The following is a 27,357-nucleotide window of genomic DNA, read 5'->3' on the forward strand; positions in this document are numbered from 1 at the left end:
AGTACAGGGATATGATGAAATATATTAAATGCTTAAAGAATGATATAATCAGCAGACAAATTCACTTTAAGATTACCAGGAGATGATGGTAATCAGAACATATAATAATACAATATGTGTAACCACAAGCATAAAACAGCCAGTGCCCCACATTACCATGAAAGGATTGACCTGCTTTATATTAAAAAATAAATAAATACAATAGAAAAGGAATACAGGGAAAGCTGAATTGTTTTTTAACCACGTTCTTTAAAATACATATATGCTTTGCTCACTTAAGTGAATGTTCGTTTTCTCTTCCAGTGAGAACAGTGTGTTACAAGGCTTTATAACAGATGAGAGTTCACAAAATAAGAAGCAAAGCTAAAGCCATCCACTGGTATTTATTTTCTGTGTGCTTGCTGCTACAAGACGTTGTGTTTTAGAGGATGTCTCACCCGCTACACATTTGTGAGCTGTGCATAAACTAATGAACTTTACCTTTTTATTTTTTCTTGAACAGTAAAAAACAGTTTTGTTCCTATTTTTCAGTCTTGCTCATATTGCCAACAATCAGCAGAGCATCTTTTGTGGTTAGCAAAAATCAAAACGCATGACCAAAGCTCCCAGAGTCTGCTTATCATGTGTTCCCACAGTTTGAGGCATACAAGCATCTCAACACAAAGAAGACAGGGTAAGAATCAGCAGAGTGGAAACAAAGCAGGCACTTTCTTCTCTGACATTAAGAACACAAAAAACCAAACACCTTTCATACTGTAGTCATTGCAAGGAGATGTATAAAGAATAATTCTAATGATGTTCCAGTTCCTGGGTTACTTTATTGCTCTGCTTAATTTAATGTCGTGACTGTATTTTCATCAATACTGTAGCAGCCTACCTGTTGTACTTGCCTCAGACTGTTTTGTATTATTTTTTTTTAATCTGTATCTATTGCACGTTACTGTTACAAAACAAAAGATAAAGCTTCTGGAAGATAAGATGAACTGCTGCAGTAGTTTCAGATACAACAGATATTGTTTCAGCTACAGTGGTCATGTTTGTTCATGTCACAGCAGGTTATTTTAAAACTCACTTTCGCACTTCATCCCTCGGCACATGACATCCTTACTCCACACTCATTCCTGCTGTAAGAAACAAGTCGAACTGATGACTTCTTATCTTGGGTGCTAACTGATTGAGCCCACAATACTTATTTCTTAAGGTCACCCCCTGACTTCTGCATCTCTTTTACCTGGGAGTTAGAGCAGTGATTTTACTCTGCAGTTGGAACACACATGTACAAGGTCTGTCTCCCCAAGCCAGCCTCACAGTGAAGGAACCCTACCATCTTTATTGGCTCCCACAGACACATGGCTTCACCATCAATATTTCCATCACACAAAATGACAAGAAAATAACAATGCTAACATTCAGCTCTGAAGATCAAGAAAACAGATACCAATCTGCAGTCACTCATAATATCTAGAACAAATCAGACTGTTTTACCATTCATTAAAAGCTTCTTCTTTCAGCCTTCCTCATTTGTTGCAAACTCGCTGCACTACCAACAGCCAGGCTGCTTTCAATTGACAAAACAGTACAAACAGATTTTCAGTTCATTTATAAGAATATCATGATAATGTTTACTTACCTACATGTTGGAAATATACGTGACACTGCCTGCGTCACGACTGGTGAGATGCCCTGGGAGCCCTATGGAAATGTGCACCCATGCAGCTGAGAAGCACAGGCCAGGAGGAAGGGAACTTTGTAGCCTTTTCCAAGGGAAAAAACAGTCTCTGTGCTGCACACTACCAAAAGAGATCCCCCAGAAAGCTGAGCAATGCAAACGCAGAAATGCTGACAAAAATGACTGGTCTCATTTGAGGTACCAAGCAAATAGATCGTCTCCATATTCTTAGAAACTGCAAAAAGCTTGGCCATCCTGACAACAATTCCTAAATGTACATTTTTTAGGACATAATGTCCCTTGAACACATAACTTTCATTTAATTTAACAGCAGTTGCACATGCATATGTAAGAAGTGTATATTTGTTGTTATACCTGCAATGTTTTAAAACATACATGCCACGGTAATACGTTTGCATCTATCTCTGCTATCCATATGAAGAAACAGACACTGCAAACCAAGACCAGCAAGGATACTAAAGTACTAGGCATTCATGTCTGGGAATGCACAGAGCATACAGAACATAAACTAGATAACATCCAAAAGAGGTCATGGGAAGGTGAGGAGGTGATGGAGAATAACAAAGCAGCCAGTGTGGCAAATAAACTGAACACATAACTCCTGCACACACAGCCTGTTAGAACTTGTAAGGATGACCACAGACTCTGGCAAGAGGTGGGTTTCAGGAGATATTAAAACAGTGCATGCTGACCTCTGCAACTGATTGCCATCAGAGCTTGAGGGAGAAGGCATACCACAGGCCCAAAAGGACACACAAGCTCATGGTCAGCAGATGTCTAACAGGACAATAAAAGGATTGGGCAGGTACGTATCCTCCAGCAACTCTGGGTTCTTCTGTTTATGGCAAATAAAAAATGGCTTTGCTCATCTTCTTTCCTTAGAGAATGCCAGCTAAGCCAGATGGATCATTTATCTGTACACCACAGGGCAGCACCACAAACGGTTGTTCATATCTTCAGGAGCTTCTAACTTGACTGGGGAAGGAGCCCAGCCTTCCCTGGGAAGCCAGGCCTACGTAGCTTTCACTCTTGTAAAACAGATTATGAAAAAGCAACTAAAACAGTTCTCAACCCAGGGCAGGGATTGAAACTAACTTTTCATATACTCTTCACCTAATTACATGATGATTTCAAAACAAAGTGCAGTGGTATCTTCCCTTACTTCATTACCAACTTGTAAGAAGAAGGTAAAACTCAGAAACTCTGCTTCAAGAGTGAAAATGTTACGCTACTCAAGAATAATGCTATTTTCCTCAAAGAATAGATCAACTTCTAAGGCAAAATTTCCAGTTGATGATGATGGAAATGCAAATCCTAAAGCAACTGAACTCACAAATGCAAGCAAAACACTAGAAAGCATGCTCTGGGATCCCATACAATCAATGCTAACCTCTGCATCACCCATACCTTATTTATCGTAACTGGAAAATACTTATCCCTGTTACTGAGATTATTTTATACAGTACAGAAGCAAACTAATGGGAAAGGCTCAGCACAAATGACGCTAATAGGATCAGTATATTGTCACCAGATGTCTCCATATACAGAAATATGTAATTTTCTACATGTGGAATAATGATTTTATATTTGTTTACACTTGCTAAGTAGTTCCTAAAAAAAAAAAAAAAAAAATTAATAATTGAAGCCTTTAAGAAGCTCAAGCATTTCACTTTCATGTATGAATCTCGGTCTTGCTTTCTCCTAGCCCACAGAATAACACCTTAGACTTCTGTTACATCTTAGATTTCTGTCATAATATTTCCATTCTAGAGACATACAACTTCATTAATTTCTATACAATTAGGATCTGTTCCAATATTAAATAAGACAATCAAAAAGCTACTCATACGAGAAGACAACTCAGAGCCAAGGCTTCAGGGGTTGGCTCTATTTCAAGTCTTAAAAAAGATGTCTTAAGGAAAAAAAAAAACAAAACTAAGAAGCTCAAAATGAAGATAAAATGCTTTGCCTTTGCCTCCTGCAGAGCACTTTCCTTCTTACGAAGAAGCTCCTATAAATGTCTCTTAACCTCTTTATACATATACTTATATGATTTGATATGTATGTTTGATGTACATATGATTTGATAAGTATGTTTGATTCATACTCCTCACAATTGCTGCTTGCAGACTCAGCAAAATTGGAATACATGCAGAATCTTTAATGAAAAACATTTTCTTGTCAACTAAGTGTATGAAAACACTTGCGTTAATTTCCACCAGTACTTTCAGTTTCAAATAAACCCAAATGAAACACCAAACTTGTAGAACACACAAAATGACCCAGGCTGAAAGGGAGCACTGGAGTCACCCTGTCCATCTGGGTGCTCACAGCAGAGCCCACTATGCAGTGGCATCAGGATGCTCAAGGTCCCCTTCAGCTAAATATTAAAAATCCCCAGCAATGGAAGCTCCCTAGTATCTATAGTGAATCTGTTCCAATGGCTGACAACCACTCTCGTTTTCAAAAAGTACTTACAATAAGTAATGAGAATTTTGTGTCCACTGTCTCTTACATTTTCTCTCTGCACCTCCACATAGTCCAATCCTGTTTTCTCTGTATGCAGCCATCATGGAGTTTGAAGTGGAAGGGAGATCTCCCCTTGCTTTCCTCTGAGAAACTGAGTGCACTCAGCACTTCCCTGCATGCCATGAGCTCCAGCCCCCGACCATCTTGGTGAGCCTTCACTGCACTGAGTTCAGATTGTAAACCTCTCTCCTTACCTAGGGAGCCCAGATTTGTAGGCAGGCCTCTAGATATGCCACACAAGTCCAAAAGCAGTAGGAAAACATGTTCCACCTGCTACCTGTCCTCTTGCTAAGCAGCCTGCTATGTCATTAATACTCATCACAGCAATGGTACAACGATGAGCAATACCTCACTTGTCAAAACAATTCCCATGTCATCACTTAAAATCATTAGGTGATAATATTTTTATTTTTTAAATAAAAAAAGAATAATATTCAAAACAGACAAAAGACACAAAGGGTTTTTTTTTTTTTTTTTTTTTTTTTGACTTCCATATGAATTCCCAGCGTATTATTTGCTTTCAATCATATGCAACTGTTTATGCGAGCTGTTTTTTTACACAGCTGATAAACCAGATCACTAGCCCTGCTAAGGACAGACCTCAGCTCCCTAGAGGAAATAACTCATGCTCTCTAAAGATCACCAATTGAAAGGTGAAGCACTGACCTATTCAACCTATCAGTCCCTCAGGCTATGAACGTGCTACACTGCAACTGCAGAGTCAGTAGAAAATCACCTTTTCTTTTCAGAAAGCAGTTATTCAAAATCAAAATCAAACCTGTTTGAGCTTTCTATTAAACTGAAATTAAATTATTTGCTGTCTTTCTTAAAACTATCCCTGCATCTCTTCTGCTAAATTCTAATGGAATGTTTAACATTAACCCTAGTTACACTTGAACACTGTCGTCAACAGTATTCTGAAAAAAAAATAAATAAAAAAAAATCACTCTTTAAAAATTTACTCTCCTTTACACAAACACATGCATTAAATTTTTTCCAAAAATCTCATGAAAAATGTCATGACACAGCCATATCATTTTTATGGTCTGTTTCATTAAACACCAGTAAAACACAAAAACATCATCATGTAGTTTACAGTCCTCTAGCAGTAAGAGTAAAATAAAATCTTGACATAATTTCCAACGTAATCAGTAAATATAAAAGGACCTGCTATTAACGCCTAATCCAAGATCCACTGATGGAGCTCATGGGGGACTTTCCACTAAACTCCATATGTTTTGGGATGATGATTAACCAAGATAAATGTTAAACAGTGAAAGAAAGAGAAGTCAAAACTTACCCATGAATTCAATTCCTAAATGGTCTGCTGTACCCAAGAAAGCATGTAAAAGAAAAAAAAAGAGAAGAAAGGGAAATGTTAGACTGAAAAGTAAATACCCTCTCTGTCACCATTTGTACCATTTGATATTTTTTGGCAGTGTTGCAGAACTCAGTATCAGTTCAGGGACCCAGTCTATGAGTATTAGTCAAAAAGGAGCAATCCTAAAACAGAACTCTAGTGTGTGGACCTGCTACATAAGGTAAATGTGTCTGGGGAAGGATGCAAACTTTCACTCTCACTTTTACTGTACTTACCGAACTGCCTCAAATCAGCTAATTACAGAAATGCATTCTCTCTTGCTCTTGAAAATTCTCTCTTAATATCTGATTAAAAATGGTAGCGTCAAGTTCTTGCTTTCAGTTTCTCCTAAGAAGATCAAAAACTAAACAAAGAAATGAAAGGCTTTCACTGAGTTTTGCAGCTCTCATTACAGCACAGCGGCCACTCTTTCATCCGATGTGATAGCACTGCTGCAACCTGTTGCGTAACATAGATCTGACTTTAGGAGGTAGTGGATATGTCACTTATTTGGCCATATGACTGGTACTCAGCAATAATTTCAAGAAACTAAGAACAAGCAAATCTTCAGTTTATTTTGGTCATGGACTGAATTTACCATATGGAGCTCAAAACACCTCAGGACCTCTTTTCAAGTGATTAATTACAGTATGATTCTGTTGCCTAAAAACATTACAGGGCAAAGTAGATTTAAATTTATTAAGGTGGTAGGGAGTGTGTTTAAATTGCTATTTGGTTAAAGAATAACACAAGTCATTTTGCAGAGACAGGGAAAAACTTAAAACCAGCTCTTCAGTGGATCCCAGTCCAAACTGGTACTGCAGAAAACCAGACACTCTGAAAGGGTGCTGAACACAATTCTATTCTGTGCTAAACTTGAAACATATTACTTTCCCAGGGGAGGTCATCATTTGGATTATAAAAAGCAAATAAGGCTTTCTTTTTACTGAGGGAAATGTGATGTCTTCATTAAAAATATATTAAAAGCAAAATTATTATTTTTAGTCTTCCTTTCAATTTACTGTCACATTTTCTTAAGACAGAGAAGGTTAATATATTATTTTTCCTAGGCAAGGTGGAGCCAGGCTATGATCTCTTAGGAAGTGCAAAGAGCCGCACAAAACACTTCCACTTTAACCCATCCAACAGTTACTTTCAAAAAGTCACTTAAGAACTATACAGTAAAGCCACAAGATTCACCAACGTAAACACAACAGTAAATCCAAACACTACAATTTGAGTTATCAGATTTTTCACCTAAGATGAGAATCTCAGATACTGCAGTTTCTTCTGAAAGCACTGGGAGTCATTTGCCTTTTGTAAACTCACAATCCTTCCAGGAAAAGGCACTGGATGTTAGCTTGACTGATTCACTCGACATACAAATTTATAACACAATTCCTAAGCTACATATGTACCTACATGGAAAAAAACCCAAAATGCATCTCAAAAGAAAAGCATGTAAGGTAACGCTATCAGGTATCGACATCTTGCCGGCTTGGAGTCAGAACAGATGCCTTTCCCAAGTCTAGCAACACTCAAATGAGTCATCTTTTACTGGCATTGAAGACATGCAAATAGGTATTATGTAAATATAATATTAACATAAAATTAAAGCCATACATATATGCATTGCGTGTAACTTTGTAAGTAAAGTTAAAACCATACATACATTCCACATTACAGTGTTCTCATCCATATTCTTACATTCACATACTAACATTGCATACTAATATCCCTACTACAACTGATGCAGAAACGCAACTTCTTGAAGAACGTAACATCAGAAATAAGACAAGTGCACTCAAAGTGCTATAGCTGCAGAGATCTGTACCTTGTTTTTCTTCCTCTCATTTCCTCTACCTATAAAATCCACAAATATTATCTACCTGCAAGAATTCACATTCTTGCATCTTTTGGTAAGATAACTGCTTACATTTAAAAAAGGATAATGGAGATCAAAACACCATAATCCAGTCTTCAGGAAGCTAAGTAATCTCAAAAAGTGTATATAAAATACACCTACCTTTTAAAAATTATAGGAAGGATTTTACTTTTGGAGTGGTTTATGTGTAGGGAAAAACAAGCCTAATCCATAGGCTTCTTTAAAGCAATGGGAGAGAGGGGGACATTTGTCAGGTTATTTATTTTAATTATCTCATTGCCTGGAAAGCAACTTGAACAACCAACGTAACATATATTGCAGATAAAGCTGATATACAGAGATGATGATGAAAGGATGTCTAATGGGATAAGTCCTAACAGCAAAATATCTAAGCTGTCCACTTAATAAGCACAGCTCTGCAAGTCCTGTAAGCAGAATCCTGGAAACAGAAAACAAATGACTAATTCCTGTACAATCAGTGCTCAGAGCTGTTATGTGCTCATGGTCACTTTGTTTTGGGGAGAGCCTTGACATGCAGGGTGCCTCTGCATCCAAATCCATGATGAAAAGGTCACCCATGGTGTGCACTCGGGGCTGGTGCATGTCACACTGACTGCAAGTGTTCAAGCACCACTGGTAACAGTAGTGCCCCACATTTCCAACACAATACAAGCAGTACCCAAATGCATCTGTATACTTACACAGTTTTTGTTTTGGCTTGTTTGTTGTTTTCTTTTTCTCTTTCTTTTTTTTGGTTAACAGTCTGTTGTTATTATCCTATAATTCAAGGGCCATTTTTGGAAACAGACTTCTCCCCTGCTGTCGGGGGTAAGACCCTCTCAGTAGACAGGTGTAAGAGATGGGCAGGGCCCACACAGCCAGGCACTGGGGGAAGAAAGCAGGCTGTAGTGCTGACCAAAGGCAAAGCCGAGCACCAAAATGCAGAATCCCACTCCGCCAACAGTGCACCATGGAGTAGAAGACTGCTGCACTCCTATCCAGCCACAACATACGTGTGATTAACTGCATCCAAACATTTCCTTAGAGTCAGAAAGGAGAGTGTCAAGCCATTCACCATCAGGCGATGCAGTTTCTTCAAGGCCTCAGTACAACAAAAATGTGTATGACTGATATTAACGTATTAATGTACTGGAATGTGGGCTCTGCTCCCTGGATGGGTCCTAGATTTCTTTCCTTTCTTGTATTGTTATGCTCTGAGGAAGTAATAGACAAGAAGGCTATTACCTTTTATACTTTTATATTTATGAATATATCTGAATTTGGTTGTTGATGTGGGAAAACTACTGAGCCTCACGTTCCTTGTACTTAGTGAATTTCTTGCTAATGCTAAAGCCATTCCAATTTATACTTTATGAATACATCTACATGTGGGAATCCTTGATAACAAGCGCAGGGGAAGATAAACTTGTACCTGCTAACAGATCAATTTATTAAAGCTTCACATGTAATGAGCAGCTTTGGCTCTGGATTATGGTTAGTCGGTGCTTTTTTCTCAGCCATTTTAATGTGGAGCTATTTCTCCTGGTCCAAGAATGGTTTTACTATTTCATGTGCATTCTAACTTACATTATGAAAAGAAATATAAGCCCAAAACCTAAAAATCTCTGATCTGTAGGAGAAAAATATTCAATATTAAAACATTCACTGTAGACTATTATAGACATCTAAATCTGCTCTAAAAATAGGCTGACTTCAATACGAATCAGTGTGAAGTACTTTCCCCTGCAAATGAAGTTTATTGTTTCCAATAAACTCATACGGTTTGCCCAATTTTCCTTGGTAGTTCATTGTTTCGAACAAAAAATGCAACACAAGAATACGCTGCAAACTACGTTGGACTGCTCACATTTTTAATTCAGATTATTTGGTTATAGGGAAGAAGACAGAGTTGAAGATCAATCAAATTGTCTGAAGAGCAAATGCTAATTTCCCCAGCAATAGCTGGGCAGTTCACTACATGTTCACTGATTTAATAGTAAATTTACAGAATATATCAGCCAGTTGTTCCAACTACATCAAGACATAATAGTAAAAATTCCACATATACGCACCCCTTAAAAAAAGTAAACAATTTATATAAAACTTCACAGACTGGTACGTTCTCAGCGTGAACAAGGATGAAATACTGATATTCTGAATTTGTACAGATAGGGTTAACTGTATTTTAAACCAAATTAAAATCCTCAGTCCACAAAACTGAACGCTGAAGACAGTTAATTGCTTTCTCTTCTCTTCTTTTTTTTTTTTTTTTTTCAAAGGAAAAAAGAGCAAGAAAGGAATAAAAAATCAATTTCTTTTGAATATCTGTACGACTCTGCAGAGGTTAGTGCAGCCTCCAGATAGAAACTCCCACCCACTATCAATTCCATAACAAGGGAGCATTTGAAAAACATCCAGCAAAACCTGTTCTTATATAAATAATACACAGGGCTGAATAATTGAATAAACTATTGATTTACTCTCCCTGTGAATGACAGACAAATGCTCCTGGCTGTTTTACATCATGAAGGTTGAAAGGCTTTTTCTGACTTCTGAAAAAAAATACCAGCAATGGTTCCACCTTCACAGGTTGAAGACAAATTAGAAGCTTGAACTGCTTACCTCACCTGCAGCATGCAGGCTCACAGAGGATTATACTGCCTGTTCACTGTCATTTTAAAGACATCAAATTATCGTCTCTACAGCTAACAGGAAAAGTTACTTTTCTTTAATGCACAACACTGGACTTTAAGTAACAACTTTAGTCTCATTGAATCATGTAGACAACTTGCACTGACATCTATGGTTTGTACATCAGTACAGCTTTTAATCCTAGAATTCTTTTCACTGTAGCTGTAAATGCACCAAATAAATACGTCCTTATATTTATGAAATGAATCAACTTACAAAACGTCTGAAGCATGCAGGCCAAAACGTTTAGTGTTAGGTATTCATTAAATACAGCAATCCTTCATTTGCCTCTCAATAAGCCATTACATTCACCAATGAAAAGACAGCGAGTAAATGTTAAATACTGCTACTCTGTACATACTGTATTGACTGGTTTACTTAACACTCAACACATATAAGAACTTAAACAATTCAGATAGTACGCCCACATATGACTTTTTCTCTAATCCACCAACTCAAAGATGTTTTCAAATTTCCTTTGCAAAAAATCTAATGCTATTTCAGTTGAAATTAGTAACTACATCAAATGGAAATGAAGCTGCCTGTATAGTGACTCACGTTGACAAGGTTATTTTTTAAGTTTTCTCTAAAGATGAAAATTGTAAGCAAATGTGACAAACCTGTAATCAAGTCTTCTCACCCAATCTACTGCAAATGCAGTAAACACTGAACAACACAGTGTGACTTGTTGACCATGAGTAACCGATATAACCAACGACTCTACTTAATACTCCTAGAAAAAAATAAATCAATATTTCACCAATATCCTTCAGTTTTGGTAGATCAGAAAAAAGCCTGTACTAGTACTAGAACTGAAAAAAAAAAAATGGAACTACACAAAGACAAAACACTGAAGTAGCTATCTGACCTACTTCTACAATTCTGAAATACTATCTTGGGCTTCTAAAGCATCTTGCTCCCTTTCTCCAATAGTAACAGCACTCACCCTGCAGTCACAATCACCTCACAGGTAGTTACTGAGGAACCATCAAGAAAATGATGATAGGAGAGCAATTTGCTCTCTTACCCTTCCCTATTCATTAACCCATTGGTTCCCACAGAATCAAAATCTGCTCTTCCTGCAGTCCTTGTCCACCTCTCACACCTCTGCTCAATACTTCCACAGGTGGGCCTGCCTTCATATTCAGGTATGCTGGTGAACGGATTTGATCGTATTGATCTCCATTGAGCATCTGTAAAATGCTTTAAGTAATTAGGCACTCCTGCTGCCTTTCAGTAGCCACTGGCATTATAGTCACTCCTTTCAAAATGACAGTGCCCACACTGTAGAAGCTGGTCCTTCCCAATCACATCATGAAAAGCCCACATCAAGCTACTAACAAGACGGGAATCATATTTTTGTCAAAACAAACAGAAACAGTAGTACTTCCAGCACATATGGTCTACAAAGCATTTTGGAACTGTGTTAGAACTAGATAACTTATCTTGTCACAAGCTTAAAAGATTTCATTTGACTGCAGTGCTCTTTGGGAAAAAAAAAATCCTCTTCTGGTTCAATAAATGACATAAAATGCCTTTTAAGGTGGAATAAGTCTACAAGTTTCCTAGAAATGACTACCGGGATTTCTCCCCTATTATTTCCAAATGGATATTTGAGAATATAGGCCTCACAGAATCATTAGAGGAATTACTAATAGCTCCCTCATCTTATGAACGTATGACATTTAATAAACATTTCTCATGCTAAATGTAACTTTATTCCTTCTACAGATCATTAAGCTGTCCTTCACTTCACTACTACAAGAAAATGTTCAGACGCAATGGTGTTTACTGCTCTCCAAAGGCACAGCAAATTTTGTAAGTTTTTGTCAATTTCTTAAAACCTAATTACTTTCTTCAACTTCAGGACAAGGAACGTACATCAATCTGTGGAAAATATAGCCTTATTCCCTAATACACCAAGTAATTTGCTTCCACTGCAGTAAAAAAAAAACACCAAACACCTCAAACCTGAACAACCAGCAGCTTCAGAATACAGCTATTCACATCAAGACTTTTAAAATATTGACTGAATTTAATGACTGAAATATACATTGCTGTTCTGATGACAGTAAAATTTCCATATTTATTTATATCCATAGTTATTTACATATGCCTAGACAATTGCTCTCATTTCTGCATAGCACGATTCAGGTGGCTCAATTAAATACGAGGGATACTTAGACCTTTTAGAAAGATGCTGGTTTTTATCTACCCTAATTTGGGAAGATGCATGTCTTCAGACATTCAACGTAACCATACTCGCAAAAAAGACACTCATATTAGTTTAAGTAATTCAGAATGGACCACAAGAATTATTTAAATTCACTCTGATTACTATGTGCACTTGCTGTGTGAGACTCGCACTTCATGGAAGAGGCTTCTTCATACAGCAGCATTACTAAGCCTAATTTCCAGCAGTTCTCCGTTTCATGCTTGGATGATGATAAAAACACAGAGGTTTTAATCAAAATTTTAACAAGTGTTTCTGGCTTTTGCTGCCTACTGGGCTTTTGTTTTGGTCTCCTGTGTCTCAGGAGTCTCCCAAGTCATCTTTCTGAAACATAAACTTATCAACACCAAGAACTCCCATGTTCTTCTAAATGTCACTGTGAGTCCTATCCTCTAAGGAACCAGGAATGGAAATCCTCTCACACCACGGATCCAGCTGCAAGGGAACAATCCATGTACATAACATGGTTGCTCAGTATTCACCTCTGTACTTTCCCCCTATTTAGTACAGAAAAAAACAAGCATTCTTCATTTTTAAATCAAATTTTACAGGACTGTAAACCTGAAAGCTTTGAAGACCTTACTGCAGTGAACTTTATCATAGAACACAGTATTTGTCCAACACCTCTTGTGATTCAGTGGAGGAAATAGCAAATGGCAGTTGACAAAAATGCTGCCATTACTGCACATCTCTCCCATGCCTGCACAAAAGACGCGCAGCAAGGGAACGATGCCAAACCTGGGCACATCTTTCCTTTTCTAGTATTAACTCCCCCTCTATTTGTTTTACAGTTCAACTAATAGCTTCTCAAAAAACAAACCCACAACTGCTGCGTGGTCGGCCAGTGGGCATGCTGCTTTTACTACATTTACTTCTTTTTTGGTATTAACCATTAGAAGGATAACAATCCAGAGAAAACTGAGTGGCTTCATAGATAGATCACAGAATCACAGAATCACAGAATCACAGAATCACCCGGGTTGGAAGGGACCTCAAGGATCATGTAGTTCCAACCCCCCTGCCTAGCAGGGCCACCAAACATACACATTCAGATCAGGTTGCCCAGGACCCCGTCCAACCTGGCCTTGAACATGTCCAAGGACGGGGCATCCACAACCTCCCTGGGCAGCCCGTTCCAGGGCCTAACCACTCTCCTTGTATAGAACTTCCCCCTAACATCCAACCTAAATCTTCCCTCCTTCAACTTCGATCCATTTCCCCTAGCCCTGCTGTTGTCAGCCCTTTTGAAGAGTTTACTCCCCTCCTGGGTGTAGGTTCCCTTCAGGTATTGATAGGCTGCAATGAGGTCACCCCGCAGCCTTCTCTTCTCCAGGCTGAACAAGCCCAACTCCCTCAGCCTGTCCTCATAGGGGAGGTGCTCCAGCCCCCTGATCATCTTAGTCGCCCTCCTCTGGACCCTTTCCAAAATCTCTATGTCTTTCTTGTACTGAGGGCTCCACACCTGGACACAGTACTCCAGATGGGGCCTCACAAGAGCCGAGTAGAGAGGGACAATCACCTCCCCGTCCCTGCTGACCACCCCTCTCCTGATGGAGCCCAGGATCCCATTTGCCTTTTGAGCCGCCAGAGCGCACTGCTGGCTCATGTTAAGTCTCTCGTCCATCAGGACCCCAGGTCCTTCTCTGCCGAGCTGCTCTCAAGGACCACTCCTCCCAGCCTGTACGGGTGCCTGGGGTTCTTCCGGCCCAAATGCAAAACCTTGCACTTTGCCGTGTTGAACCTCATTAGGTTCACCCGAGCCCAGCCCTCCAGCCTGTCGAGGTCCCTCTGAATGGCATCCCTTCCTTCCACCGTATCAACCGCACCACTCAGCTTGGTGTCGTCAGCAAACTTGCTGAGGGTGCACTCAATTCCCTCATCGATGTCATTAATAAAGATGTTAAAGAGCACCGGTCCCAAGACAGACCTTTGGGGGACACCACTTGTTACCGGCCTCCACCTGGACATAGAGCCATTGACCACCACCCTCTGTCTGCGGCCTTTCAACCAATTGCTTATCCATCGGGTCGTCCACCCATCAAATCCACTTCCCTCCAATTTGGAGAGGAGGATGTGGTGGGGGACCATGTCGAAGGCCTTGCTCAGGTCCAGGTAAATGACATCGGTCGCCTTCCCTTCGTCCACCAATGCCGTCACTCCATCATAGAAGGCCACAAGATTAGTTAGGCATGACCTTCCTTTGGTGAAGCCGTGCTGGCTGTTTCGGATAGATGTAGGGTTTGTCATATTATCTGAAAATTTATATATGAAAAGATTTCTGCAGCTTCCTTTTATTTAAAGCTGGTGAGAACTCACACAGACACTTCAAGTCATTATTGCTAGTTGTATGATCCTGCTGCTTTCAGATGGAGGGAAGGCTCCCTGAAGGTCAGGCACACTTCAGCATTATTCTCCAAGCACTCTCTGAAATCCCCCCAGTGGAACCTTCCCTGCACCCCATCCTCTGAGGCTGACGCCCCGTTCCAATAAGACTTTATTAGCATCTGTAAATAATTTGTTTGAGCTAATCAATACTAAGCCAGGCAGCTGGAAGAGCACACTGATTTAGACAACAGCTCTGCAGTAAGCAGAGCCCTATTCCTGAATCTCAGGTTTTGAAGTGAGATGAGTTGTTTATAGTTTTGAGTAGTTTTGAGACATATTACTAAAACACCAAGGAAATACGTTTTACCTGGAGCTCTAACTGTCCTAATTGTGCCACATTACTTCGTGGATGTCAGCTCAAGCACCCTCCCAACGTCCTCATAACATGTGCTTATGAACCCATCTTTAGTAACAAATAGTAAAATAATGATCAATATTACATCCACTTTTCCTGCTGGCCAAAGTATTACATGCACATAGAACCAAGGCTTCTTTCTGTGCCTAAGCTACCTTGTTTATGTAAATTTTATGGAAACATATTCTGCTTGGATGTGATTAATTAATAATGAAAGCAAACATATAGCAGCAAAATGAATAGCAAACAATGACCACCAGATCTCCCTCAGACTGAGTCATCTTGTGAAATGCAGTTTAATTAAAAGATGAAAGATTAATTTTGGATATGTGACACGAATTTATGGCATCTGATATGTAGGTAGCAATCTGGAAAACATTTTAATTGCTCCTGTGATTAAATACCACAGGTCTTGAAATTCTTTACTAACATAAATTTCATGCTACTAAGTGATAAAGGAGTTGACCAAATGGAGTACAAAGGCTGATTCAAGTGGTATTTCAGAGTTTTCTATTTTGTTTCACTGTCACTTCACAGAGCAACTGAATATTTTAAAAATACTGAAAACTGAGTGACTCAGCATCTTTTTTACTGTTTTTTTTTTTTTTTTTAAAAAAAAAACATATAGCCAAAGCTGGCTGAAAAATGTTAATGTTGGGAGTGGATAATAGCACAGGAGATTTGAAGGAGCCCAGGGGAAGTAATGAAAAAAGTTGTTAGATGGTCTCAATAGCAATAAAGCAAAACAAAAGGCAACAGCACATTGGAAAAAAACCATGCGATGTTCTCAGAACCTGAAGTTACTCACAATGAGAGATAAAAAACTAAAGCTGCTCTCACCTAAGCAGTGACCCACTGCAATTGTTAAGAATGCTATGTGAGATTAGTGCCAAAGGGCCCCACACACCAAAATATTTTAACTAACAGAATGTAATAACTCTGTCAGAGCCATTCAAAGGGGCAAATTGGTTATGCACAGACTAGACACGAGCAGAAGCTGGCAGAAATGCCCCAGTGTTTTAATGCGGGTGGCTTCCATCTCGTCTTTTCTTGTCCTTACTGCAGCACGCCATGTGGAGCAGCGCATCAGAAAGATAGAGGAAGGAAGAGAATTTGTTTTGTGACCTTCATGTATGTGACTTGAAAGCTATGTAAACAATGTGGTGCCCATTTTTAAAGAGACTTGAAATAAGAAGGCAGCAGAAAGTCATCAAGAAAGATTGGAAAAGCCACTATACCCTGCCCTTGGCGAGTTATCTCATCAACATCACAGATGATCAGAAGCACACCAGTTTTCTTTTTATCTTGTTTCTTTTCCATAATACAAACATTCAGAGGGCTCAAAGAATCTAGCAGCTCCCAGCACACCTCACAGAACATTCCCTCATCACAAGTCTTTTGAATTACTGTTTCCTGAAAGAATTAAAATACTTGCACATTCAGTTAGATGTGAACAGTACCAAATAATTCAGTGTTTCCAATGCAAGACCATTAGGCCTCATTAGGGCATAAATCACCTTGACAAATTCTGTTCCAGTTCAAACTGGGAACATAAGTAAATGAGTTATGTAGGACAGTCCGGAAAATCAAAAGAAAATAAAGTTAAAAATTATTTTTTGTCTGCTTAGTTTCGTTACGTCAAACTGTTCAAATCAGTAGGACTTTGCTCAGAGTAAAACTGTGAGATCACATTGAAACTTTCTACTTCTCTGTGGGCTATTCAACTTTCACGATCCATCAACTGAGAAAGGCATGTTATCCTTCCTAAGCTCCTCTTCATCTCCCCTATCATACTTCAAAACACAGCAGCTCTAGCAGTGCTGCTCAGGCAGCTGGGAGCAAGACAACCATGGCTCTGCACACACCAGCCCCTCGCAACCAGAATTCAGGTGGGAGTTTACTATGCCAACAATTACACAGAGTAAATAAATACCTGGGCAGGATTAAGTGGGTTGGCTGTTCACATACTCTTCAAAGCATTCATATCTATAAGTATTTCCTTATGTTTGCACATTAAATCAACTTGAGGAATACCTGCACGAAGTTACTGCAGTTATTAGAGCGCAAGAATGAATATCAAGGCGTAAGAAAATCTTGTGGTATTGCAGCTGATTCTGCTGTTGCATTTCTATCATTGCACGCGCTGGATCAGGATGGCTTGCAGACACTTAGGTTTGCCATGAGACATCCACTCTGCTGAGATGACTGCCTCTGCTTTTGTCAATTAGTTGTATAAAAAGAAACCCAGCAAGACATGAAAAGCTTCAGCCTGGATGCTCATATTTGAACACTGATCCACAGGAAAAAGGCAGCGACTCATGACAAGATGCAGTTTGTTTTTTTAACTATATATCTTAAGACCATTATGCTGACCAGCTGAGATCTTCAACGTTTCTCAAGTTCCAAGACACACAGAGTCTAACATTTCTAACATGTACACATTTTCTATTTTCAGTCTAAATGTATTCTGCACCAGTTTAAACTCATTCATTTTCGTGTCAATACGTCTTTCAGTTTCAACTGTTCTTATCTTTTGCTTTTATTTTACTACTTAAGTGTTTACAGACCCAACAACTTCACTGACATATTTCCCACACCATCATTCTGAACAGCCCTAATTTCTAGACAGATACTTGAACATCAATGAATGAACAGTATTAGTGTTACATTCATTCAAACGTGTTTCAAATATTTCTTAAAAAAATGAACCATCACTGCTATTGCCATCACTTCGTACACAGAAACCTCACACTCCTACAAAGCACAGCCATGTGAAAAGAACAGAAAACATGCTGTGTACCTAATGGTGTTGCTAGAATTTCCAGAAATAAAGCATATCCGCACAGAAAGATAATAGAGGTAAAAAGCTCTGACCATTGCCTTTGAGTCAAACTCCGCCAGAGAGAGGAGATCTGACTCAGAATTACTAACTTTATCCCAACACACGAGTTAAGGACTGAGCAGGCTGGAATTTTGCTGACTCCACAACTGGTCCAGATTTAAGAGAAGTCCCATCATAAGTCTGAAGATTTTCCTTAAATCCCAACTTCCGAGGAGAGAGATTACTGTCCCACTAGGAGGATTTTATCTAGAATTACTAAATGGAAATAATAACATTTTTACTAGAGGAAATGCATTCCTATCATATTTGTGTGAGGATTTGCAATTTCAGCAGTGGCAAAAGGTCACCTCTGCAGGTGCAAATTTTTACAAGCAGAGCACACAAACCCTTTTTCACTGCAGGCAAAAATGCTTAGCTAATGGTGATGGCTATGTTGAAAAATAATTTTTTGTAGTGAGAATTTGTTCTATCAACTAGCATTATTCTATTCTCTGCATCTGCTGTAGTTTCCACGGAAATAAATAGGAGGTATTACTTTCCAAGTGATCTATATAATAAATAAAGTCATATGTGATGCTTTCCTCTAACATTTGTGTAGGTTCCAAGTACTGCTGCACAAGACCATCATAATACAGTTACAGTTTATTTCACTTATTTATTATTGATGTTAATGCTGTTTACAATGTTTGAACAACATGCAATACTAATTTTGGCATCTCACTGACTTCGGTTCCACTTTAGCATCTCATTTAACTAAGCTTAAATGCACATAGAACAATTAAATATGAAGCATTAAATGCTTGCCTATGATTTGCTGTAGTGCATGAAGAAGACATACTTGAAGAATGAGCACAAGTTGATGTCTGCAACATCAACCTCAGTTTTGGAAAGCATTTTCAATACGGTTGAGTTGCACATTAAGTATTAACATAAGAGTCTGGAGACAGACATTACAAATACCATTAAAAAATGCACACAGCTCTAGTCTGCCTGGGTGGATTGAAGTCACTGTCACTGTGATGGAAGCTCATTAGTTGCTCTACAATTGCATGTTTCCATTTTCTTATAGTTCATTAGGCTGACTTCAACAAAATTAAACACTCTCTGGGGCAAAATAACCATGCAAAACAAAAGAAATCAGTTATACTGGTCATAAACATTTTCTTAAGAAATAGCAGTTTTAAATGTTTCTTTGCTGATTAAACTAGAGACTGTTCCTCCCGTTCTCACTTTTGGATCACCGGAAAACTGAGAAAGGGGAGAGGGGAGGTATTCCATATCTATGAAGCACACAGATAGTCACCAAAAACAATATTGTGCGTAATTGGATACTCCAATGTGGCATCTCCACCGTAACAATGAAGAATCAGCCATAATAACAACAGTAATAAAAAAAAAACAAACACACTCTACTGTGTTGAATTGCATAAATTAGCGTAAACTCAGCTAGTTAGTGATAACTTTTTTCTGTCTGTTATGACTATGCATCTCTTCATTGTTTTTCTCTGGTTTTGCTAACTTTGGCTTTCTGTACCTATGGCCATTATATGCAAAGCATGTTAAGATGAAGAATAATTTGCACTAAACTACAAGGAACAACCTGCACCTTTTCAACACAATCACCTTCTAAGCATTTGAGAGCATCACAGAGATACTAAATGATGTAAGACCTTTTCAACTACTTCACTGTCATTTGAAGGTAGGAAAATGTTGATCTGCATTTGCTCTTCCAGAGTTTAGAAATACATCTATGTTTTGTAAAGCCAACGGTACCACTGTCAGATTTTTATTTCTTTAAATGTTACAGAGACATTGAGGTGCAACATGTACCATGAACTCAGACGGCTTCAGCTGTTTTGATGGGTACATTGACACTTTCGAGACAATTGAGCGTCACTAAGGAACTGAACACAGGCTGAAGGTATTACAACAGTAACAGCTGTGGAGTACAGGAGGTGAGCCCCAGGCAGTGCAGTGCAGACCCACCACTTCACAACTTCCATTTTGTGCATGAGAAACTAATTTTAAAGAGCTGAAACTCCAATCCATTTATTTTTATTCTCTTTGTAGCACTTTTATCTGACACAACTAATATGCCTGATATGAGCCTCTGGCTATCGTTAATTAACCTGAAATGATGATGACATTGTTCACGGGTCACTAAGTGCCCTGCAGTACGTGTGGTCTGGCCAGGTTACTCATATGACTGCCTAAAGATTGCATAACCAAAATGATGAAAATCTAAAGTGCCAGCATTCCCTGTGCTTAGATGAGCTGACAGCTCATAAAATGATTCCACCTGGAAATCATTTGAATTTTAGATGCAGAGCTTTGTAATGAATTCATACTGAAAATTTGGGAGTGAGAAACAGATTGTTCCAGTTCTGCTCTACCTCACTGCTCTCTCCTTTTCATCTTCTACTATTTATTTGAGAATAAAAGAAAAATACACTGAAACTGGACCTCGCATTTTCACATTTGCTAACAAGAGAAATGTGGTTTTTTTAACGTCTGGAAAAGTTCATTTGTTGCAAAACACGAACAGGATGTTCTGTTCTTCAATTAAACCATTCCTTTGCATAATTAAAGAACAATCATAAAGCCACAAAAACAGACGCTACACTTTTGTCCTGTTGCTATTCCGAATAACTGATTACAAAGAGTCAGTAAAAGCACAAGGCACTTCACAGCCAGCAGAAGAATGTCTCAGTACAAGTGGATTAGGTTAGTCCCTTTTGTACATGTTAGATATTCACTGCCAGCAAGTGCTTAATATAATTGAAAAAGATTATCTTCTGCTTGTGATAGTAAGGTAAAATCTTAGTGGTATTTTGGATTCCAGCTTTCTGTTAAATTGTGTATATAGTGTATTTTAATCTTAGAAAAAGAGGCTGACTACTTACATTTTTTCCCAAGTTACGCTATGAAGAAATGCAATTTGCCTTTTAATAGAACTGTTAAGGACCCATTCTCTTCAGTTTACTACATGGATTTGTATGCTGCATACAAAATCTTATGAGTTTAATTGGAACAGACAGCATGACAGCATAATTTTATACAATTGTTTACAATTATTACAATCACAACTTCCACAGAGCTCTCGGTGATTTTTCAAGAGCATTTGCAAGCATAAAGTACATATTAGAAAAAAATAATGATTTTCTACAGCTGTTCAAAGTGGATTAAGGAAATCTATCAGCAGCAACACAGATATTTAGCAATGGGAAATATTTTGCCCGTCTGAGCATAACCGTAAAACTTAGTGACTTTATTTAATCTATCAATTTTAAACAGTATTGTATTATAGCTTGAATTAATGCTACATAAGGAAAGACAAACCTACAGGTTAGGACTGCACTCTTCGCTAAGAGGAAACCAAGATTAATTAGACAAGACTAAAGATTCTGCCCAAATCAGAGGAAAGCACGCTGTGCGCATGAATCATACAATCATTAAGGTTGGAAAAGACCTCTCAGATTATCTAGTCCAACCATCACCACCATGCCCACTAAATCATGTACCTCAAGTCCACATCTGCATGCTTCTTAAACAATACCAGGGACAGTGACTCCACTTCTCCCCTGAGCAGCCTGTCCCAGTGCATCACCACTTTTTCTAAGAAGAACTTTTTCCTTACATTCAGTCTGGAGCTCACCTAGCACAACAGACCATTGCCTTAGTTGCTATTCACAAGACTTGAGCTCCTGACCCTTGACATCTTTGTTGCTCTTCTCTGGACATGCTTCAAGGCTTCAATGTCTTTCTTATAGTGAGGCACCCAAAACTGAACACAGTACTTGAGGCACAGCCTCACCACTGCTGAGTACAGAGGGATGATAACCTCCCTGTTCTTGCTGAGATCACTATTTCTGATACAGGTGGTGGATGTCATTGGCCTTCCTGGCCACTGCTAGCCTATGTTCAGCTGACTGTCAATCAGCATCCCCAAATCATTTTTTGCCACATAGATTTTCAGCCACTCTATCCCAAGCCCATAGTATTGCACAACAGGGTTGTTGTGATGAACCTGGACGCCTACCCGTGCGACCTGGTTTAGGGAACCTGCTTTGGCAGGTGGGTTGGTCTCAATGATCTCTAGAGGTCCCTTCCAACCCCTACAATTCTGCAATTCTGTGTGCAGGACCCAGCACTCAGCCTTGTTGAACCTCGGACAACTGAATCGTAGAATTGCCTGGGATGAAAGGGACCACAAAGATCATCCAGTTTCAACCTCCTTGAATTGGACTCAGTCAATCAATCCAGCCTAACCAGATCTCTCTGTAGGGCCTTCCCACCGTCAGGCAGATTGACACTTTCTCCCAGCTTGACATCATTTACTAACTTAGCAAGGAGGCACTTAACGCCCTCACGCAGATCATCAATAAAGATACTGAACAGAACAGGCCCCAGCACTGACCTCCTCTGACCAGTTGCCAGCCGGATTTAACTCCATTCACCTTCACCCTCTGAGCCCAGCTACCCAAACAATTATTTTGCCCAGCAAAGAATTCACCTGTCTAAGCCGTGAACTGCCTGCTTATCCAGGAGAATTCAGTGAAAGACAGAATCTAAGACATTGCTAAAGTCTAGGTAAACTGCATCAAGAGCCTTTCGCTCATCCACCAGACAGGTCACTTGATCACAGGAGGCAATCAGGTTGGTCGAGCAGGACCTTCCCTCCACTAGCAACAGTTGTCTAGGCCGGATGCCATGGCCATCCCACACACTCTGTGTGATTGCGCTCAAGATGATCCGCCCCATAACGTTCACCAGTACTACGATCAGGCTGACAAGTTTGTAGCTCCCTAGATTCTCCCTTCAGGTGGGAGTCATGTTGACAAGCCTCCAGTCACCTGGGGCTTCTCCAATTGACCAGGAGTACTGACAGATGATACTGAGGAACCCACTAGATTCCTCGTGACAGTTCAGCTTGAGTAGCAGGTCATTCCTTCCTCCTGAATTATGTGATGTTTATTTTGCTTCCCATCTCTGTATTCTGGCTCGAGGACCTGAGTACCCTGAGGAAAACTGTTCTGACTATAAATAAGCAAAAAAGGCATCGAGTACCTCAGCTTCATCCTCGTCCTTAGTGGAAGTAACGGATGGATGTTCTCCTCAGCCTTCCTTTTGCCTGCCCCAAAAGCGACAAACTTTTTTTCCAAGAAATTCAGTGAAATCTGAAGTTTTAGCAATGGAGGGAAGTAGTAAGAGAGGATCAAACGAAGACTGTGAGAGGTGGGGAAAAAAGCAAGTATGAGCATAGGAAAAATCCATTGGAAAGGCATTTCCTTGTGAAAGACTGGTAAGGTCTTAGTGCACATAGTAAAATTCCTACTATTTGGTATGTCCTGTTCAGAATTCACTCATTTTGTAAGCCTAGCTATATCAAATGTACTGGAGTATCACCAGCTCATCTTCCTTAATGCTAACTTAACAAGATTTTCAGTTTGAATAACTCCTTTGGTCAAAATTAGGGCTATTACTACATATAATGTACATAAAGCATATGCTCTATCAGATGATGCAGAAAAGGAGACTTACAAGGAGGATGAGAAAAATAAAGATTAGAAAGAACATTGCAAACATAAGGGAAATAAAAATGAACGTGTAACAAGACAATCATTAAAAAAAAATCTCATTAGCGAAGTTTAAGCCACTAACAGAGAAGTTTATGAAAGACAGCAATTCAGTTATTTTCCTGAAGCAATATTATGGTGATGCAAGCTCTTCAGCTTTATCATGCTTCTATGTAGGTACACTTCATATACTTTTGAAGCTAGTCTGAAGACACAAGAGGTCCTTCTTGACCCTGAACTTTGTGCTTTTGGCATTAGATCTGTCACCCACTCAAAACAGATAAGATTAATGCAGTAAGAACAGAGGGGAGAAAACTGGGGCTGTGACTAAAACACATAAATGGTATTGAAGAAAGGGCCCATGACAGTTACTGTGTTGAGGATGGACAAAATTGCTTTTCTTCTTTAGGGAGAGGTGCAGGCAGATCATTACTTAGGCAAGCAGGCAGATTAATTGGCTTTTACCAAGCTCTGTGCTGCAACAGCTAAACTGCTTCCCAAACCTGACCTAATTCATTTAGAATCTGCTTGAGTATTTTCTCACTGAAGCACATGACCAGCATAGTACATAGTGTGCTGCAGAAATAATACTGTGAAGTCACACAGTCCCATATCAAATAAAAAGATTTCTCATGAGCAAATTAAAACTTCATAAAACCTTGTTGCAGCACAACTTTTTTTTTTTATTATTATTTTTTTTTTTTTTACTTTGGTACAGCATCTTACAATTCAGCACCCAACATCAAACCATCTGGGTATCAACGTAGCCTCTACAGTGACTTCCCATAAAAATTCTCACTACTCGCCTTTTCACATGCCTCACAGAAAGGGTTGTGGAGATCTGCACTGCATCGCATTTGTAAGAGCTGCACTCAAGAATAGTCACAAGGTACACATTAAAATTAAGGGCAGATTCTAAATACATTCAGCATAGCTGCTGAGGGCAGCTGTTTCTTCACAGCCCTGCAGACATCTAAGGATTCCCAGTAACAGCACCTTTCCTTGTGACAGCCAAGTGCAGCAAAGGGAATCAGACACAGTTACCACGTCACCAATCAGTTACCATCCTGTCCACAATCAATTATGCAGTTAAATATCTGTTCTCAAGTACCCTAACCAGTTATCAAATTATCCAAACCAAAGAATGCAATACAAATACAATTTACAATACAGAAGAAGAAAACACCCAGACCCTAATGGTAACCGTAAGAGTTTTACTCAACCATCCACTTAGGCGTTTCAAATACACTAAGGAGTTCATTTTCACAGAGCTTAAGTATTATTTCAAAAGAACCACTTAAGGTATACGGGATCCTAAATAGCACTGAATGCATTTGCTGCCTTTTGAGTAAGAGATTTTGAATTCTTTCACAGCAGAGGCTTTTTTTTTTTTTTTTATACATTCAGATTAGGGTGCTGCTCCTACCACCTAAGGCTCGAGAGATTTATGGATAATAATGGGAGCGCATAATAAACAAGCACATTTAGATGTACACCAAACACAATCTGCATCAGTCAATCTAACTGCTGGACAACTGATACAAGTATACAGATAAATGTAAAACAAAATAAAATTCTTCAGCCAGTCAGGCTGCTTCTTCAATAAGCACTTAATGCATTTCACAGCCTTGGACTGACATGGATAATGTATTACTTTTCTGTTTGACCAAAGGACACTACTGAATTTATTTTTTAAGCCAATGAATCTGTTAAAGCAGAAAGGAACAGTCATCCTACTGCATTGCTAGCAATAAAAATGTAGCAACCTCATCAATCATTTTGTGTTAGAGGAACAATATTGTGGCAACGTCAGGTTCTGCACACATTCCGCTTTGCTCACAAAACAACTGCATCTTATCTGCACATCAATTGTTGTTCTGAGTACAGGCTGCTTTTTTCCCAGTCACATCACTTATTGTGACAATGAGGTTTTTTTTTTTTTTTTGCATCTTTTTCTGTTATAAATACCAGTCTGTACAAATGACAACAATACAAATTCCGTGTATGCCTTTTTTGTGAATAAGAGACCAAAAAAAAAAAGAACCACAGCATTCCCTATTTGAACTTGACAACTTTATGCTGTTCTTTTTCAGTCCTTATCAATCAAAACCACTGAAGTGAAAAATAAGCCTAAAGAAGAACTCTGGACTGTATTCATCTTTGTAAACCCATATCAAAAGCCTCTCGATTCTTGGGAAAAAGCATTTTGAACAACACATGCAGCAGAGACAAGCAGACAGTTGTTTAGGCACCCTATGGTCAATGCATCCATCCCGCGTTGATCAAAGCAGATGCATCTAATTTTTCTTTCTCTTCTATCTTTCTATGGCCAGCATTTTAAGACGCTCAGAAAACTCTTTCTTAGAAACCCAGAGTCCTGCTTTTGCAAGCCTGACCCTGAATCCAGACCTGAGTGCAGGACAGCATCAGCAACAGGGCTCCCTAGGGCTGAACCTGCACCTGCTCACATCCACCACTCAGAGTGGCTTCTCATCCTCTCCTCCAGCCCTTCCATCCCTACCCTGAGCTCTCTTAAACAATTAAATCCCACAAAACTCAGTTTAAAATTTAGCACTTCTCTGGTATTCCCCTTGATTTGTTTTCATCTTTTCCGAGCCAAGCTTCTCCTCCTCAAATATTTATCCACACCTACTCCATATATTACAATTTTCTGGTAAGGGTACTTGCATAAAGAGTAAAAAGAGATATATTTAGAGTAGGAATTCATGATGACTGTCTATCTCTTATTTTTCCTACTTCTCTGTTATCTCTTAGGTAACGCCTAAGTACGTTTTACTGCTTTTTCAACTTCACTATCACACTTGGAAATATTATTTCCTTTGCTGCTGCTCTTTCTTCCGCTTAGACACCGACCATCTGCCATCCTGCTCACCAAACTACTTGTCAGCTTTAATATCTGTAGGCACTGAAGGATATTCTAGCATGAATTATTTTCATATTTTTCTTCCCAAAGTTTGGTTTAAAAGATAACACTGTATTGTAATGAGAAACCATGAAGAAGCAGCAAAAGCCCATAGCAGATGGCACAAAAGACACGTACCATAAATTTTCTGTGTACTTTCTACCACTCATTACAAGTTTACTCAAATCCTCTTTTGCCAATCAACTTCAAATGGTTTTCAGCATTAAGATATTAAGCAAAAGATCTCAAATTATCCAAATTCGATTTTCTCCCCAAAGCTGATTTGTTTATGCTAATATGTAAAACACACAAGTTGCTCCACTGAAAAATGTGCAGATGATCTACAGACTAATCCAACTACAGAATCCTTGGAGTAACTCTAATGAAGCAGTGGTAAGGACTGCAGCTCTAGCAGGCAACTTGACAGCTGATGAAAAACAGTGTTATCCAAAGCAATGCACACTGAAAGCACAAGCTGTACCATTGTTCCTAATGTCAACACTTCTATACTTGATCTGAAAGATCAAGACGGAAAAAGTTCTGTAGCCCAGCCGTTCTGAACCATTTGATCGAGGAATGAAAAGAAGGGAAGATCAAGCCTCTTCCTATACCTGCAGACCATTTCACATTTCACTAATTCTCACACTGAGGCTTAAATTATTCTCACTTCCAGGACAAACTCAATTAGGAAGTTGTAAAACGCAGCATTCTTTTTAGTTTTCTTATTTTGGATATGCAAAAGCTCATTTAATTTAATTTCAGCAAATAGCTTGTACGACAAACGATTTGACAATATATTAGAAAAAAAAACACAAAACAACAAACAAAACAACCGCAAAAGACCAGCCACTCACTACAATTATGTGTTTAAATCTTGTCCACATTGTC

The 27,357-nt window shown here is 39.0% G+C and overlaps 1 protein-coding gene across 1 annotated transcript in view; it reads right to left on the minus strand.

The window, feature by feature from the left end:
• Nucleotides 1–27,357, minus strand: part of NRG3 (neuregulin 3) — a gene marked incomplete at its 5' end in the record, with an annotated part of 371,341 nt that overhangs the window by 60,674 nt on the left and 283,310 nt on the right. The window contains one exon of the mRNA XM_042818296.1: nt 5,520–5,546. Within this exon, the coding sequence (XP_042674230.1) occupies nt 5,520–5,546 (27 nt within the window). The remainder of the gene's footprint in view (nt 1–5,519; nt 5,547–27,357) is intronic.

Source organism: Centrocercus urophasianus, unplaced genomic scaffold (assembly GCF_019232065.1).
Source record: "Centrocercus urophasianus isolate 14NV4802_14NV808 unplaced genomic scaffold, USGS_Curo_1.0 seq_17, whole genome shotgun sequence".
Taxonomy (NCBI): domain Eukaryota; kingdom Metazoa; phylum Chordata; class Aves; order Galliformes; family Phasianidae; genus Centrocercus; species Centrocercus urophasianus.